This window comes from Eumetopias jubatus, unplaced genomic scaffold (assembly GCF_037043125.1).
Source record: "Eumetopias jubatus isolate StellerSeaLion01/CBP00866 unplaced genomic scaffold, mEumJub1_p1.0 scaffold_2, whole genome shotgun sequence".
Lineage (NCBI taxonomy): Eukaryota > Metazoa > Chordata > Mammalia > Carnivora > Otariidae > Eumetopias > Eumetopias jubatus.
The window spans coordinates 60,569,955-60,589,604 of NW_028274808.1; the positions used below are offsets into that span (position 1 = coordinate 60,569,955).

The 19,650-nt window shown below is 35.8% G+C and overlaps 1 protein-coding gene across 1 annotated transcript in view; it reads right to left on the minus strand.

Moving 5' to 3' along the window:
* ANXA10 (annexin A10) overlaps positions 1-19,650 on the minus strand; it is a 108,296-nt gene that overhangs the window by 18,717 nt on the left and 69,929 nt on the right. The window contains exons 4-6 of the mRNA XM_028104337.1: positions 7,862-7,975; positions 6,113-6,203; positions 5,009-5,088 (exon numbers count right to left, since the gene is read on the minus strand). Of these exons, the coding sequence (XP_027960138.1) occupies positions 5,009-5,088; positions 6,113-6,203; positions 7,862-7,975 (285 nt within the window). The remainder of the gene's footprint in view (positions 1-5,008; positions 5,089-6,112; positions 6,204-7,861; positions 7,976-19,650) is intronic.

Here is a 19,650-nt window from a genome sequence, read left to right on the forward strand (position 1 = left end):
TATATTTTGTAGCATCATTAGTTGAAAATTAAAAAAAATTATGACTTTTTTATTTTTATTTTATTTTTTTAAGGATTTTATTTACTTATTTGACAGAGAGAGATACAGCGAGAGAGGGAACATAAGCAGGGGGAGTGGGAGAGGGAGAAGCAGGCTCCCCGCTGAGCTGGGTGCCCAATGCGGGGCTCGATCCCAGGACCCTGGGATCATGACCTGAGCTGAAGGCATATGCATAATGACTGAGCCACCGAGGCACCCCCAAAATTATGACCTTTTTAAATTGAGAGAATTTTTTAAAAGTTTTTGTTTAAATTCCAGCTGGTTAATATACAGTATAATATTAGTTTCAGGTACACAACACAATGATTCAACACTTCCATAAGACATTGGGTGCTCATCACAAGGACTCTGGGACCATGACCCAAGCTGAAGGAAGACAACCGAGTGAGCCCTCCAGGAGTTCCTGAAAATTTTTAATTTAATTGAAAGTCAGTGGATTTGCTTAGTACTATATCACCTTTTTCAAGTGAACAATTTGAAGAAATCCAATCAGTCCAAATTACCAATCTCTCCTTAATCTGGTGTAGTTAATAATTGGCTTCCTCAACAATGTTTTCCTTAGGGAATTTTTATTCCTAATTCAAAACTGAGAATAGCTTGGGAACACATACCCATGCTGCATAAAAAGGATAAAAAAGAAGTAAAATCCATGTTGTCTGGTAATGAATGGAGAGTTAGTGCTCCAATCTAATATATTTATTAATTCTTGAATTCAATAATACAAAATATGTGTGAAGTACAACATGACTTTTTTTTAAAGATTTTATTTATTTATTTGACAGAGACACAGCGAAAGAGGGAACACAAGCAGAGGGAGTGGGAGAGGGAGAAGCAGGCTTCCCGCGGAACAGGGAGCCCAATGTGGGGCTCGATCCCAGGACCCTGAGATCATGACCTGAGCCGAAGGCAGATGCTCAATGACTAAGCCACTCAGGTGCCCCAACATGAAGTTTTTAATCATAACAAATATATATTAAGGGAAACCATACCACCTGTGTTTGATTGGACATGTTAATCCACCCCAAATGAAGAAGACAGCAAAATAACATAAGAAAAGAAGGAAAATGAAGTAGTAATTCACTGCCATTGATATCTTAGAAGAAAAATTCATTAATAATAGTCATGCTCTCACTTTAACTATTTTTGTATACAGACTAGTTTTAGACAAGGTAGAAATAATTCTTAATTTTTATCTTTCTTGTGTACAGTAATATAATATTTTAACTTCAGAAAAGTTTAAAAAAACTTTGTTTTTTTTAAAAAACTAAGCTTTATAGAATTAAAAAAAATAGAAATCTCTGTAAGGTAAATATTTGAATTTGTAATTTCGGGACAAATCAGCATATGGCTTTGGGTGTGTTTTCCTGAATAGCTGGGGAATATTCTGTATTTTTTTTCCTATATTGAATGCTTCCTTGTTTCCTTGTTATTCTTTATTCACTCAGACTTTTTAAAGAATTTGTTCTTTGCAGCATTTATTTCAAAAAAATCTGACCTGCTTTCCATGTATCATACACAGACCCTTGTTCTAAGACTATAAAGTTGAATAGGACATAGTTCTCACGATTGGGAAACTGAAGCTACTGGGGTAGGTGGGTATGTAAACACATCCCACATTATACGGTAAGATAGACTAAAAATACATAAGACAGGCTCGGAGAAGAGCAATTCCTATGGAGCAGAAGGAGGCTTTGAAGAGTAGGGTCGGTCAGAGGCTTGATGGGAACTGATTACTCCCATGCTAGCTTTCATACTAGCATTTTTGAAATGTGCTTGTTGGAACAACTCAGCAATCAATCAATCAAGTACAGGTAAATGTTGGACTGATTTTTTTTTTTTTTACACATACATAGTTTATCAAGGCTGAACACAAAACAGAAGGAATAAAAGATTAAAATGGAGTTGGGTTTTTGTTCATCTCATATGAATTAAGTATCCATGATAGGATTAGTTATATAGAAATTTAAAATATAGCTAATATATTCAGATTAAAATTGTATACTATATACATAGTATATAGTATGATGAACATTATCATTCTACAGGTAAGATTAGAAGTAGGGCCAAGAAACTTTCACACAGTCATCTTTTAAAGATAATTAAAAATGGTGACGCAATAAGGATATGTCAAAAAACCTAAAGCATGAATAAAAATGCAAAGACATTTACCCTTTAAAGTACTTTTAAGAAATAATGCAGGACATTTTATTTGTTTCTTTTTTACTACATTGCTATCCCTTGGGACATTCTCTATTTTGTGCCCCAAATAGTCATCCTCATAGATTTCCTGTTTATTGCCATAAATGTCTTCATTCTTCCATCTTCTGTTGCTCACTGGCCTGTTTTGGTTGCAGCTTTTTAAGTCTCATTTTCACATTGATAGCTGATCTCCAAACTTGTTTCATCTTCTTTGAGGACAAACAACTGGATATATTTTACAGCTACCTTTGATATTAAGGGGAGTTATCTGATGGAGGTCTAGCCAATGAAATGTGAGCAAAAGTGATAGACATCACAGCTAGGCCCATAAAAATTCCTGGGAACAATCCTCCAGTGTCTTTCTGCTTTTGTAGATTGAGGACAGGCATGATGAAATTAGAGGGAAGGTGGAAAGATAGATTAGCCACTAGATGGAAAGAGACTGAGTCTCTGAATCACTTCTTGGAGGAGTGCTGTATTCTGATCAGTAGCACCTGTTCTGGTCTCCATGTGAGCTTGAGAAATGGCATTTACTTTATGCTAGTGGCCATGTATTACCAGAAAGAGATGAGGTCAGTAAATAACTGGCTGGTTTGCAAGCAGAAATAAAAGAGAATAGAGAGAAAGTCCAGGTGTTTGGTGTCTCTAACAGTTCAAAGGGGAAACCACTGACTCCAAGCATTCTTGAAGAAGATTTGAAAAGCAAACACCTTTTAAGACTCACCCCTGCAGCAAGTATCTGACTAAATTTATTATCTGAGAGGACTTTCAAGGCACTGGCTTTAAGTCGTGAAAAACAAGAAATATGGTCAGGGAGAGTGAAAGGATGCACGGAAATATGTCTAGGAGAGAAGTTTGGGTATGGCTAAGTGGTATACAGTATTCCCTGGAAGCAATTACATTAGAATTCTTCTAAGTTTCTTAGATATTTACATTTCCAAGGACATCATTAATCCAGATTAAAGAAAAGTGGGCTACTCAAGCTGCAAACAAACTGCTAGATCTCTAAATTTGCCAAAATCGAGCTGTGAAAGAGATACAACCCTCACAGAGGATATACTACACAGTACCACTTCAGATAAACCAGAAGAGGATAAAGGACAAGGAAGAATATCTAGAGTTTGGCAATAGTGGCCATAGAAATGTTTAGGTTAAAAAAAATCTAGCGACTCATAGAGGCAATTGGTATAGGAGTGGCTCAGGGAAAAGGAAGAAAGAACATTCCATGTTCTATCCCATGGTTTCATCTGGTGATTCGGACTCTCCCCCTGAACATGTGGGGCCCTGGGTTTCCCAGGTCCTCTGGCAGCATTCTCACCCTAGTCTCCTCCTTCTTGGTCTTTTGCTCTCTTTCTAGGTATTGCTCTTCCACCTTTATTCCCTAAAAGGGCTACCATTTATTCTTTTTTCTTTAAAGGCAATGAAGTCTTTTCTTAATTTTACATCCCCATGTATAAAATTCTATCTACTTAATGTTTCTTACTGAAATTTTGTGCTAACTAACCAACTACTTGGTTATGTTCTTGACATAAAGAGAAAAGTTTGGGGGATTTTTTAAAAATTTTATTTATTTATTTGTCAGGGAGAGAGAGAGAAAGAATACACAAGCGGGGGGGAAGAGCAGGCCGAGGGAGAAGAAGGCTCCCCGCTGAGCAGGGAGCCCGATGCTGGACTCGATCCCAGGACCCTGGGATCATCACCTGAGCTGAAGGCCGACACTTAACCAATAGATCCACCCAAGCATCCCAAGTTTGGGGGATTTAGAAGTGCTTCTTTCATTACACACACACACACACACACACACACACACACACACACACACACACACACACACACACACACACACAGATACTCGTACAACATAAACCAAACCAAAATACTGGTTAAGACATTTTTCCCATGAACTTTTAGATTTTCTTTCTGTTTTTTAAATTTTATTTTATTATGTTATGTTAATCACCATGCATTACATCATTACTTTTTGATGTAATGTTCCATGATTGATTGTTTGCTGTGAATTGTGCAAGACTGATGAATCACAGACCTGTACCTCTGAAACAAATAATACATTATATGTTAAAAAAAAGATAGTAGATTTTATTTTTTGATAGTAAAGAACTGCACATTGATTCTCTTTACATTCCTGAATGCCTTTGCTGAATTGGATGACAGGCATATTTAAGAATATGCATAAAACAAAGGCTAATTATATCTAAAAATATTATTACAGTGCTAGTATGTGGGATGTTTTCAAGAAATACTAATTGAATGAAATAATTATGTACCATCTTGTCAGTGCAGAAAAACAAAATAACTGTCAAATTTTAATTTTAATTTGAAGTAGTGTTCTTCTGTGGTAATGTATGGTACCACAGAATCTTCAGAGGCAGTGCTGAGGATCATATGCTGGCACTTGGGAGTCTATAGGATTCAATTCAAATTCTGGATTTCTCATTATTAGCTCTTTAGACAGAGAGCTAGAACCTAATATAATTATTTATGTGTGTGTCTCTAATCATAATCGTCTTATATATAGATTTTTTAGAATAGAAATGGTGTATTATTCATATTCATTTGTTTCTATAGCCAAGCCAAGTTTCTATTATAGTGCTTTGAATTTAGCTGGTATTCAGTAAATATTATTATACAGAATTTACTTTTAAACTGGAGTTTTCTGTTCTAGTTTTTGAAAATGAAACATATATATTTTTTACTAGTGCAAAATGGCGTGAATTTTTGAATTTCATACCTGGACCAGGTTCATGAGCGTATCTCTGAAGTGTCCTGAGGTCTCTGAGTAAATGTCTTCTTGAAGGTTGCTGCTATATTCTAGGAAAGAACTTCCATGTTAAAGGTATGATTTATAATAGAACCACATATCCACATACTTTGAGTAAGTTAATATTATTTCCTCAGTTGTGAGGGGAAAATACAGGAAATACAATCAATCTGTTGACATTTCTTTGTCTTTTACTGCTTTCTACTCAGATGAAGTCAATTTCCTAGAGTCCACCAGAGAAATGTGGACACCTAACAGTAACATAGGCACAAGTCTGTTTTCTTAAAAAGCCATTATCTTTATTCCAAAATTGAAAAATAACATGAGAGTCATAGCACATTCTCTAATTCTCAAAATTCAGAATTCTGCATTCTATTTCCATAGACTGCTACGCAGCTCAGCACTTTTCCCAAGTGCTTTGTTTCCTTTAATATTTTAAATGAAGGTTCTTACTTCATTCCCTTTGGGAAATTCCCCCTTGTTCTTGCTCAAATGCAGCAGAGGTAACTGTCTAGAATAGTTTCTTGACATTCAGTGAGAGGTAATACATGATGTGATGAAGCTTAAGGCATTAAACTTTTTTGAAAATGAAAATAGTTAACTTTTCTACTTTTAAAATGTGTAAAAATCTGATTTTGAGATAGATCACAGTGATTATAAGATTTATGTAAAGTGAAGTAGTTAACCGTATATGTCGAATTTGCTAAGCAGTTATTGTTCTTTGCTCTATTTTGTCTAGATACCTGGTTTCTCCTGGGTAAGAAATAAAAGGGCCCCTAAGCATGGTGCTGGGCACTTGCCTGAATTAATGTAAACACTCACCTCATAGAAACTTGCAATTATTTTCCTGGAAACTTTGCTTAACTTGATTGTCCAGAGAATCGGTTCAGTTTTGATAACCTAATCATCAATTTTACTTAGTGAGTTAATTGGTCTTGAGTGAGTGATATTTCAAATATAAGGGTGTCTTAGAAAATTTTTAAAAACACATAAGCTGGAATATTTTGTGTGCTATTTGAAAAATATAAAGCTTATATGTGTGTAAAATATATGTACATATGTATATTTCCTTACGCAAACAGTAGGTTTCTCGCATCTGGAAAATTTCTCCATTTGTTCTTGAAGCTAAAATATCAATGAGGCAATTTTCTTCAGTGCCTGCTCCCTGTAATACAGAGAAAGGGAGAAATATAAAGGCATTTGTATTGGGAATAATAGTGCATCTAATGTATAATAAGGATTTACAACATTCCTGGTATTCTGAGAGGCGGCAGAGGAGAAAGAAAGCGTGTTTGGGATAAAGATAGGCCCAATTCAGTTCTGGCTCTGCTATTTACTAGCTACTTGACCCTGGGAGGATACTATTTTCTGAAACCCTGTTCCTTCATTTAGAATAAAACAACATGGGCATTTCTAAATAATGTGGAAAAAGATGTTTGAACAAGGCTCATGACACTGATTTTTTTTTTTGCTACTAGGATATCAGTCTTTGGAAAGCTGAAATTAGAACCAGGGTCTCCTAGTTTCCTAAAGATGTTTCAGGGCTTGATCCCTGCCTCTCCCTAAATGTGGATTTTTGTACCATCTGTCTAAGCATTGGACTGGGTACTTTCTACGGTCTCTTACAGCTATATGCATCTATTTTTCTGTGCTAGTGATAATAAAGACAACACATCTTCCAGAAAGTTTCATAAATCCTTACCATTCCATGTGATACTGATAAAATATAAGTTTATCTAAACAGTAACCTGAGACTTCCTTCTTATAGTTTGTAGTCACATCATTTTGCAAGAGGTAAGAATTGCCATATGCAATTTATAAAAAAGCGATTGGTTGAAATGCATATGAATTTTATACAATGTCTATTCTCATCTGCAAATATGATGGCCAAAATCCAGGTTCCCTTAGTTTATTCCCCTTTCCTCTTTCCTGTCACATTGTTCACAGATTGAGTAATCTGGTCATTGGCAGGCATGGTATTGGAATGATTACAACAGTTCTGCAGGTGTTTAATATCAGTATTTGGAAAGATGTAAAAAGCCTTTTGTACCCCATCCGTAAGCAACAAAGTCTCTAACAAATCTGTAGTCAATTTATTTCATGGAAATGACTTTCCTGTAAGGACATTATTTTTAATTTTTCAGAAGTAAAATTTTTATATATTTGAGCAATGGTTTTTGTAAAGGACTTTTAGGGTCACAAAAATAAAGACATCATCTATATTTTGTCTGACTCAGTATCCCATTTTTACTTAGTGAGTCCAATTTTTACAAATAATTTAAAGAGGGTCACATGACTTAGAACATTTTTGTTTAATTTATTAATACATACTAGGGAGAGACGAACATGAACAACACTGGAAGCTTATTTAGTTTTTTCTTTTGGTAGTTTGGCATAGAGCTGGGTCAGTGGATCTGAGTTTGTACAGCAAAAGAACAGGCTGATCCCAGCTACTAGGGTGTAGAAGCCCCTCTTCTTAACAGGGTCACTTATCCTGAGCACAACATTTTCGTTGTTTTATTTTTGCTCAGATATTCCCTCCCCAACCCCTGATCACATACAGCAACATCACAGGGCAGTTTCCCCTCTACTGAAATATTGCCTTGTACTTATTACAGATATGACAGAGAGAGACACAGCAAGAGAGGGAACACAAGCAGAGGGAGTGAGAGAGGGAGAAGCAGGCCTCCTGCTGAGCAGGGAGCCCGATGTAGGGCTCGATCCCAGGACCCTGGGATCATGACCTGAGCTGAAGGCAGATGCTTAACGACTGAGCCACCCAGGCACCCCTATTACAGGTATATTTTTGTGTCAGACCACTACCTTCATGGCATGCCACAGTTCGTGAGCATCGTAAGATGGCGGTGGGTACATGAGGCCAACCATGATGTCTTTGAAGTGATCTGAAAGCTTCTCCTTCAGGTCACCAATTAGGTCCTATGGATGGAAAAGTAAATACTTTTATTACATTAGTTACCAATTTTACAAGAGAAATGAGATAATTACAGAAAGTCATCTACTAGGACTTCCTTTTCTATGTTCATTTCATGTAGTAAAAAGCCTGGTTTTGATGCACATATATGCACACACATGCACATACAAATATGCACATACATGGATAATAGGAACGATGGACTTGAGGGTTTGGAAATGACTGATGTAATCACATCTCTGCATGAGAGGTCATCTACATGGACATTCTAGTCATGTAAATATAAAATGATCTTCTTTCCCCAATTCCAACACCAACTTCTCTGTTGATCTCATTATGAAAATAAGTAAATATTGAAACCTGAAAACATTGTGGTTGGGAGTTCTTAGTTTTCTTGTGTGGAATTAATGAAACATTAGACCTTAAATAAAATATGCATTTTATTTTATCATTGCTGCAGTGTCTTTTAGCAGGAGTTTCTGGTTATCCTATTGCCAAAAAGCTTGTGTAAATGAATTGAGTAATCTAAGAGCTTTCATCAAATAGCCACATTAATACATATATTTTTTAAATAGTGAAAGTTAAACACTTAAGGAGAAAAACAAACATGCTGAATGTTTGTTCTTGGAATACATATTACAAAAGTATGAAATTGATCATTTTAATTTTGACTTTTATTTTATTAGTGTAGAATGGATATTTAAAAAAACATATGTTAGGGGTGCCTCAGTGGCTCAGTCAGTTATGCATCTGCCTTTGGCTCAGGTCATGATCTTGGGGTCCTGGGATGAAGCCTGGGTTGGATCCTCAAATCAGGCTCCCTACTCAGTGGGGGAGCTACTTCTCCCTCTCCCTGTACCCCTCTCCCTCTCCATCTGCCCCCTCCCTGCTCATGCTCTCTCTCTCAAATAAATAAAATCTTTAAAAAATATATGTTAGATGTATTTTTTGTTAAGGTTACAAAGATATCTGAAAGATGTTTAAAACTTAACATTTCCTGCTAAAATATATAGAGTATATTCAGTTTTACTTTAAAAATATGCAATATTTTAGTTCAGAGGTGATTCAATAATAGAATTCAAGTTAAAGATACCAATGAGGCATAATAAGCTCTATTGGAATAAAAAAAATGAAACAGTCATTATTTTTATTTTATTTACTATAATCTGACAACACCATTCCTGTATTTCTTTTTAGCAAATAAAAGCACTTATCCATAAGGTGGTAACTGGTAATACAGAGAATCTGTTGAATTTTTGCTAGGGTCAGTACAATTCATTTAATGAGCAATTAATACATGTCTAGAGTTGTGTCAGGTGCTTGGAGCATATACCAGCAGCATAAGATCCCCTCTTCCATAGAACTTATATTGTATTTAATTCCCTCCTTATGCACCATTGACTATTTCTAAATTCTTTACCAAATGGTTGTTAAAGTGATATGAGCCAGGCACTCTTCTAGGTACTGGGGCTATATCAATGAGTAAAACATATATATCATATATATACATATGAGCCTGTGAGACATATTCTTATGCATTCTCATGCAGGAGCATACAAATTTTTTTTGAATGAAAGATTGCAGTTATTCAATACTGTTTCATTTAATACTGTTTCCAAGACACAGTGGTAGGTGCTGGAGAAATGCAACAGAGTCTCTGTTTTCAAGGAGATTCACATTCCACAAACCCAGAGATAACAAGTAAAAATGTGAGTTAATACACTTTCTAAGGCTTTCAAATGTCATTTTTCACAGCATAAGATCCTAAAGTAGTAGTACAAAATGGTTAGAAGAATTCAGATAAAAGATCAGAATAGATTTATAGGATTAGGGAACCAGGTCATTTTTAGACCAGAGAGGACAAGTAACTCTGTGACAGGAGATGAAAAAGCCATTTGTATGGTTAATTTTATGTGTCAGCCTGGTTGGGTCACAGTACCCAGATATCAGGTCATACATGATTCTAGATGTTTTTGTGAAGGTGTTTTGTAGATGAGATTAACATTTACATCAGTAGGCTTTGAATAAAGCATTATTCTCCAAAATATGGGTGGCCCTCAGCCAGTCAGTTAACAGCTTTAATAGAAAAGGCTAACCTCCCTTGAAGAAGAGAGAATTCTGCCAAGAGACCACCCTTGGAATTCAATTGACGCTCTTCCCTGAGACTCCAGCTTGCAGGCCTACCTATGGATTTCTGAGTTTGCCAGTCACCATGACCACATGAGCTAATTCCTGAAAATCTCTCTCTCTCTCTCTCTCTCTCTCTCTCTAGCTAGACAGAGATAGATCCTGTCACTCTCCTTGAACTGTTTTCCATTGCTCTTACAGGAAATTTTGAGCCCCTTATCATGCCCTGCTATAAGGTCTTACATGATTTGGAAAGGGAGAGAGCGAGTGAGGGAGAGGGATTGAGGGAGAGAGAGAGAGATTTTTTTTTTTCCTTTTATTTGCTATGTAGGAGGAGTAGGTGTGGGTCTGGATGGCAGGGCAGGGCCAGGATGGGCTGGGATGTGCCAAGCGTCAGAGGTGGGTCAGAGGACGGTTGAACCAGGCCTGCGGCCTGCGCAGGTGAACAACTCTCCCCAGATGGAGCCCCAACTCGCGGGATCTCGGAGCTCCTCCACCCGAGACCAGCGCCGGCAGGGGATTCCTGTGATGAGAAACACCTGCGTGCTGCAGGTGCCAGAGACCCCCTTCCCAGGCTCGTCCGTAAGGAGTCTGGCTCACGCCACCTATCAAGCAGATGTGCACATATAGTCATATTATGTTGGTTCTGTTTCTCTGGAGAACCCTGACTAATCCACATTCGAAAAGGTAAGTCAGTAAAAGAGAAGTGCGCAGCTGGGGGTAGTCCTTGTGTCTCCGTATGTGTGTTTTCATATGCGGTGTGTCTAAGTCAATCTGAAGGGACTGAAAGATCCACTTGAGGAGGAGATGAGTATTAAATTAGACTTATAGCACAGAATTATGTGATGACTGGATCTTTGCTCCTGTGGGAACTCAGGAAGCAGGGCAGCTTTTGGTGACAAAGGAACTCTAAACCTGTGTTCCTTTAATTCACCAAATAATTATGCTTCTTAAAATGATGATTTTTTAAAAAGATTTATTTATTTGAGAGAGAGAGAACTCATGAGCAGGGGGAGGGGCGGAGGGAGAGGGAGAGGGAGAAGCAGGCTCCCCGTTGAGCAGAGAGCCCGATGTGGGGTTCCATCCCCTGAGGTCATGACCTAAGGTGAAGGCAGAGGCTAAACCGACTGAGCCATAGAGGTGCCCCAAAAGTGATGATTTTTTTCTGAATATGCATTGTCAAGAGAGATAATCTTGATTAATATTACTATTTTAACTTTAATTTCTACTCCTTAAAATTTTTCAATGTAGTATCTTTTGTGTAAAAAACAAAACAAAACAACAACAAAATACCAAACCTGTGCCCTTGGAATTATTTCCACAAATAATTTCCCATTATTTAGTTGTTTTAAACATCTAGGATACAATGCTTGCTTTTTTTCTTAATGGTCTCTCTCAGATAAAATTTTAAGAAAATACTTTTTTAAATGGACTCATATTCATGTGGGACTCTATCAAAGTCTGCAATAGATCTAATAACTACCTTTTATTAAAAAATTACAAAGTAATTTTAATCTCCCTTACTCTTCCTCCTCTCTAAGTCAAATTCTACCTTGCATAGGTGTTTTGAGGGTGAAGTCGAGTAGGTGTGGTACTTGGCTCTTGACAACCTACACTCAAACTTCAACTTTGTCCTTAGGATCATGCTTTCTGTCTTAGACATGGAAATAGAAGATTAACTCCCCAGCTATGCTGTCCTGACTGGGCTTTCTTTGCTTTCTCAATCCTCTGCCCATTCACTCTTTCCCATGCCCACCTGTAGCTCCTTGAGATGTTTCCTTCAATATGGCTTGTAATGTGCCTCTTTGTGACTTTGTTCTCTCACTACAACGCAATTAACTTCAAAACGAAGGATAAAACTATATCTGGAGAATCCCAGATATTTGGAAGTTAAAAAATGTATTTCTGCATGATCCAAGGATAAAATTATAAATCACAAGGAAGTTAGAAAATACTTTCAGTTTACTGAAGGTAAAAACACAACATGTTAAAATTTGTGGGATGCAGCTAAGACAGTGTCTGAAGATAAATTTTTAGCTTAAGAAAAACATATGAAATAAATAACCTAAGGTTCCACATCAAAAAAACTGGAAAGAAAATTAAATTCAGAATAAGAAGGAAGAAAATAATAACAGGATCAGAAACCAATAAAATAGAAAATTGATAAATACTAGAAACTGTCAATAAAGTAAAAATCTGATTCTCTAAAAAGATCAGTAATGTTAATAAAATTCTAATTAGATTGATCAAAAAAAAGAGAGAAAATACAAAATATCAATATTGGGAATGTAAGAGTGGCATGTACAAATACCACAGACATTAAAGGAAGAAGTATTATGAACACATTAATGCCACTAAGTTTTAAAATTTATTTGTAATGGGCCAATTTCTTGAAAGATAGAAATTATCAAAGAAAACTCAAGCAGAATTTTACACTCAATCTGAATTTCCTTATATTAAAGAAACTGAATTCCTAATTAACACTACCTTGCCCATCTCTAGACCCCAGTGGAATCACTGATAAAATCCATCAAACATTTAAGGTAGAAATAAAGTCAACTCTATACAAAATCTTATAGAAAACTGTAGATGAAAGGGGAGACTGGGTGGCTCAGTTGTTAGGCGTCTGCCTTCGGCTCAGGTTGGGATCGAGCCCCGCATCGGGCTCCCTGCTCCGTGGGAAGCCTGCTTCTCCCTCTCCCACTCCCCCTGCTTGTGTTCCCTCTCTTGCTGTGTCTCTCTCTGTCAAATAAATAAATAAAATCTTTAAAAAAAACTGTAGATGAAAGATGACTTCTCAATCTATTTTATGTGGCCAGTATTGCCCTAATAACAAAATCAAAAAAACTTCACATGCAAAGAAAATTGCACATTGATATTCCTTATGAATGCAGATGCAATAAAAATGTGTGCCCAAATATTTATAAATCAAAGCCATCAATATATAAAATATGTCAAAAGAATAACATGTAATGACTAGGAATGCAAGGTCAATTTACACTTGAAAATCAATAAATACAATTCCTCATTTTATCAGTAAAGGAGAAAAGCTGCATGATATCAATAGATATAGCAAAAGCATTTGAAAAAAGTTTAACACATAAACATAGTAAAAACTCTTAGGAAATAATAAATAGAAGGAATTTCCTTCATGTTGATGGAGGGCATTTATAAAAACTTTAGAGTTGAGATGGTACCTAGGAGTGAAAAGTGAATACTCATGCCCTAAGATTGGGAACAAAGCAAAGATATCTGCTCTTACTGTTTGTATTTAACATTATGTGAGAGGTATACACCTAAAAAGAAAAGCTAAAACTGTAAATCTTGTAGAAGAAAGCATAGGAACAAATCTTTGAGTCTTGGTGTAGCAAAGAATTCTTGGTTAGTACATAAAAGTAACAATCCATAAATGGAAAAAAATGATGAATTTGACTTTATCAAAATAAAAACTTCAGTTCTAAGGAAACCACAGGTATCATTTCACATGTCTGACAATAGACTTTGCCCAGAAGGTATAAAAATTTCTTAAAACTCAATAATAAGTAAAAACTCAATAATAAGACAACAACCTGATTAAAAATACAGACAGGATTTGAACTGATAGTTAACCTGAGAAAATAAGCAAATGGGAAATAAGCCCACAAAATGATACTTACCATTAGTCATTAAAATAACAGGAAGTAAAGCCACAATGAGGCAACACTACACATTCTTTTGAATGGCTAAAATTACAAAGACTGATAATATCAGGTATTAGCAAGGATGTGGATCATTTGGAACTATCATATTTGTGAAAACTCACCAAGTTGTACTGAAATGAATGTTCTATATAAATTGTACCTCAATATTGTGGATTTTAAATTTTATTTTAACATGTTATTTTGGCATCTACAAAGTGACTATTTTCTAAAGTTTCAATTTATTTAACTCTTTCAAATAGAGTTACTTTACTATATTTATATGCTGTACTAGTTAATACCTAATTTCAAAATATCATCTAATTTAGTAGTTTTTAGCATTTTTTTTCCACACTAGAATTATACACCCATCATAACACTGGTGTGATAAAGCGATGATTCTTTAATTAGACTGGGGTGGGGGGCCATATGAGAATCTTAGGTGAGAGGAAGAGTTTGTAAATTTATTCAGATGAGTAATATAATATCCTGTTTGGAGGTAGGATGCTTGTTCTTTCATTCCAACTGAACATTACCGAAATGGAGAAGAACAGGACATATGCAGTTAACTCTAGCTCTAAATACACATTGAATTGATTTGGAAATCTGGATGTTTTGAAAGAGACTTGGATGCCAGTTATTCCAATGTCCCTTCTAGTTCAGAGAGAAAAGGTCCTAATAGTGGAGATTTAAGCAGAGGAGTGTGATGATTATATTAACCACTAAGATTTAATGTTCACTATCTGTTAGACAGGATTCTGCATATTAGGGTAACAGTAATAGTTCTTTATGACACGGAACTATGAACATCCCGTGATATAGGTGAGAAAATTGTGGCACATGGAGCTTAAGTAGCAAGTTCTGTATAAGTAAACAAGTGAGTGACAGAGCCAGGATTCTGGCCTCTTTTTCCATGTTATATATGCCATAGAAAGCCACTAGTGATATATAAGCAAGTTAATAACAAAACATATAGGTGGTGAATGTAGTGGTTATGAACTTCTAAATCTAGTGGCAGTGTATCGAAGGTTTAAATGCAGACGGACCAATGTAATATACTTTTATTGTGAGAAGATAATGGTAGCTGGCAGTTGATGGAAAGGTAGAAATATTAGAATTATCATTTCTTATGAGCTTTCCTCTAACTCTAACTGAAGTTGATTATTTCTTTGCCACCATTGCTCTATCTTTGCATTTATTACACTAGATTTTCCTGACTATATTATATGCATTTATTTCCAAATTTTACTAAATTCACCTTCAGTCTCTAGTGCTGAGTATAGAATGTTCAGAGAATATATTATATATATAATTTATAAATGAATATATAAACAAATGTAAGAATAAATGAATGAGTGTTCATTCATTAAGAGAAAAACCCTATTTTACTGATTATATGTAAAGGATAAAGTCAGTGTTCAAGCTGACAGTCACTTGGGCATTGCAAGTCGTTTATTTGTCTACAATATCTGTGATGACCATTCCTCCCAAATATTTGTAACAATATCTTCAGTTACTCTGCATATTATGCCATCCTATGCATAGTAACACTGAACACGGATCTATGTATTCCACCGCAGACCGAGATTAGTCATGCCACTAGATGGCGCTGGTATATCTTTGTTTTGTAACTCAGGTGTGCGTGTGCATGTACACGGCTATGGTAAACCGATTTTATAAAAGATGGCAATGAAATTATGTAATTTCTGTGAAAGAAGCAGTATCAGATATCAGCTAATGCCATTAGAGTGTACAGGTTGGAGAGGTAAAGTATTTAGGTTTGTATCCTGGGTGTGTGAAGTGGCAGCTGTGAGATTGCAGGCAGGTTGCTTAATCTCTTTGTATCTGCTTCCCTATCTGCAAAGTGAACATAACAACAGCGTCTACTTCACGGGTTGATCTAAGTGTAAAAATATTTAACTCAAGTGAAATTCTTAAAATATTTTCTGGCACATATTAGGTACTCAAAAATGTTTTTTTATTTTCTTCAAAAACTACTAAATAATTTGCTACAGATCAAAAATGGCTGATACCGGACTGTCTCCCTTGCTCTCCTCTCTATCTCTCTTTGCTCTCCACATCAGAATCTTGTCTATTATATTGTATTTCTCACAACTTTTGTATTATCCAATTGTCAGTAAATTCTATTGTCTCTAACTTAGAAATATATCCAGAAACTGAGGATTTCTTACCACTTTCACTGCTACAACCCTCATCCAGGCCACTACCGTCACTCCCCTGTGTTAAGGTAATAGCCTCCAAATGAGTTTCCCTTCTGTCTTTGCACCTTACAGTCTCCCCTCAACACACCCTGACAGTGTGATCCTGTAAAAATACAAATCAGATCAGTCACTTCTCTGCTCGAAATGTCCTTTCCCTCTCTACACTCCAGGATAAACTAATACTGTTTTCATGTAGTTGATCTCAAATTAAGCAAATGAGCCAGGTATTTTATTCCATGCCAATGCCAGTGTCTTTACAGTGACTCACAAGGTACACAATATGTTCTTGGTCACTTCTCTGCCCACATCTCCTACTCCTCTTCTCCATGCTCCTGATTCCTCTCCCACTTACAGCCGGCTTCTTACAGATCCTGGAATAGCAGACCTATTTCTACCTCAGGGCCTTTGCTTTTGCCTCTCACTCTTCCTTGAGTGTTCTTTCTCTAGATATTCACATGGATCACCCCCTCCCTGTCTTTTTTTTTTTTTAAGATTTTATTTATTTATTTGAGAGAGAGAGTGAGAGAGAGAGAGCCCAAGAGGGGGTAGGGTCAGAGGGAGAAGCAGACTCCCTCCCTGTCTTTTTAATAAAGCTTACCTTTGTCACACTATTTTAAATTATACCTGGTTCCCTAATACTTGCTAGGAACTTAGCAGGCTTTATCTTTTTTTCCATAGCACTGTTACTTTCTAACAAGACACATTTTACTAATTTTTTTTTATCTGTCTCACCTGGGTAGAACATAAGCTCCATCATGGCAGGGCTTTTGGTCTGTTTTATTCATGGCTATTTCACCATCCCATAGCACTGTGCCTGCTACATAGTAAGCACTTACAAAATTGGTATACGATAAATAAATGGATGAAGACTACTTATAATTCAACAATTATTTATTTGGAGTCATTCTTGGCTATTCAAAGATGAACAAGCGAAGGTCCCTATCCTCAAGCAGTTTTATTTAGTGGAGGGGGCAGAAACACAGGAATTATAATTACCTTGCAATGCAAAATGTGCTAAGTGCTATCGTAGTAGAAATAGTCTGATATTATCAGGACATCTGGAAGGAGATATTACTTTCCGTGGGGAAGATAAATATTGAATAATATGTTTAAATAGCTAATCTCTGCATGTTCAAAGAGGAACCTTCAAATAGGTGCTCTAATTAAAACCTTAAATTTTCACTGGGAGTTATATAAATAACTCTGCAGATGCAACCTTTGGAGTGTTACTTTCCCCAGCCTGACTGACTCTACTTTCTTGTTTGCCAAAAATTTGCCCTAAAGGAACTCTGTAGGAATCACAGCTTGGCCTTGCATTAAGCTAATGAGTACTTGCTCTTCCAATTGAGCTGTTCTATGCTGCTGATGAAACTGTAGATTACCCGTGGTGCAGCTCTTCTGACCACTCCATTTAAACTAAAAGTAAAATAGTAGTTTCTTCTTCCTTGTTCCTCTTACCTTTATATAATTATGTGTAATCAGGGGCAAGAAGTAGACATATGACTAACATTTTGCTTGTCTGAATATGCTCAGGGGAACATTTTTATATGCTTTTAACTTATATGCCTTCTTCTATTACTGTAAAAAATGATACTTGCTCTTTAAACACTCAGTGATGTAGGCCCATATAAAGTATGCCTTAGAATTTCTCTTAATTCTACCTTCCCCAATATTCATTGTATAAATACTCACATGATTTTATTTATTCTATCATAAAAACACTTGTGCAAGCTGCATTGTCATCTCACAGTGGTAAGTGAATATTCTTTTGAACAGCTCCACTTTGTAGATGTTTTCACAGTTTACTTAATGATTCAATTTTCAGTGGCAATTTGAGCTAATTTTTGTCTGGTAATGATGATAATACTTTGGTCTCCTGGAGAAACATAGTATATTAAAACTGAAGTCCTCCCCCATAAACACTACAATAACAATAAGATTCTTTTAAAAGTATGCTTGATCTCAGAATAAAGAGAAACCTCTGGGTGCAAAAACCAAGGGATAAATGAACATCAGAGGATAAGCAAAGGAGCCGACCTTGGAGATGACCTTGCAGGTGACTGGGGAGAGTAGAGGTTGGTTTTGAGCACTATTTGTTTTGGGTTTCAATGCCCAGTGTGGGACATTATATGAGGACAAGAGAGCATTTATGGGGCTAGTGTAATACAAGGAACTAAGTCTGAAACCTCTATGAGGTTGGGAAACTCAAAGAATTATACCCTCAGTAAAAGTATGAACTAGAAAAAAAAAATACCATTCAGCGTTGGAAGATGAGCAGAATGCTAACCTTTCATTGGGTTTTAAGTAGAAGCATATTTTCCCTGAGAATTCAGAATAATGGAGCTGTATCTCCCTTGGACATAACTTTTAAATGTATTCTACTGTACCCATATGAACTGAGACCTCTATGAAGAGAAATCATCATGAAAGTTGATCCAGGACTGGTGATTCTCCTGGGACACCAGGAAGAAGCAAATGCCGAACAAATCTAGAGAGATTCTCTGACTCTCCAGGAAAAAAAATTCTCACTGAAAAAAATGAGCATACTTTAAAAGTTCTCACAATAAAAATATAATTTGCACTTAGAATCAATTTTTCTAGAGGATAGACCGTGGACTCTACAAACAACTGAATTAAAACTTCAATTTGAGACAATTGATAACAATAGGAAAGAACACTATGAAAAAAATGGCACTTAAAAAGAAAGCAAATTAAATTCTAGAAATGAAAAACTTCTAGAATTTAAAAACACAATATATTCTTTAAAGAGTAGCTAATAACTGAATTGGAATTAGTAAATTGGAAAACTACCTGAAAAAATTATAAAAAATCCCACAGAAACAGACAAGAAATAGATGATATGAATATAAGGTTAAGAGACTTGGAAGACTGAATGGCAAGAACAAACTTTTGATGGATAGGATTTACAGCAGGAGAGAATGTGGACAATACCAGGGAGACGCTATTTCAAATATCATATAATATGTGAATCCTCAGTTATGTAGATAAAGCACATGAACCTATTGACTAATAATGTAAAACTGCAGAATACCAAGATTAAAAAAAATCTTAAAAGCAAACAGAATAAAAGGTAATCTACAAAGGAAAACTCTTAATGAGAGAAGGGATTTCTCAAAAGTTACCAATGAAGGCTAGGAAAAATAAATTAAAATTTTATCTGCAAAGACCTAAGGAAAAGTAACTGGAATTCAGCTAAGGATGCTATAGCCATCTAAACTAATATTCAACACTGAAGAAAAAAAGATAAAGGTATTCTTAAGGAGAAGACTGGAGTAATTTAACAATCATTTGTTATTTCTGGAAAAAAAATGCTAAGAAATGTCCTTTGGAAAAATGACATTGAGATCAGAGACATGGAGTTGGATATTAGAAGAAAAATGAACAAAGAAATAGAAAATTATGAATAAAACTTAATAAGCATTAACTTTATCAAAAGCATAATAAGGATTAATTTGGGGGAGTATAAAACAAGGTAGAATAAAAATACTCAACAATAATAGTATCCTGTCTGGAAAAGTCCCCTAGCTCTTATGTTAATACCAAACACAAGGTGTCATCACAAAGACACAGCGGCACTTATACAGAATCCATTTCAAAGATGGACTCACTAAAAACCTTTTCAAATGTTAGCTA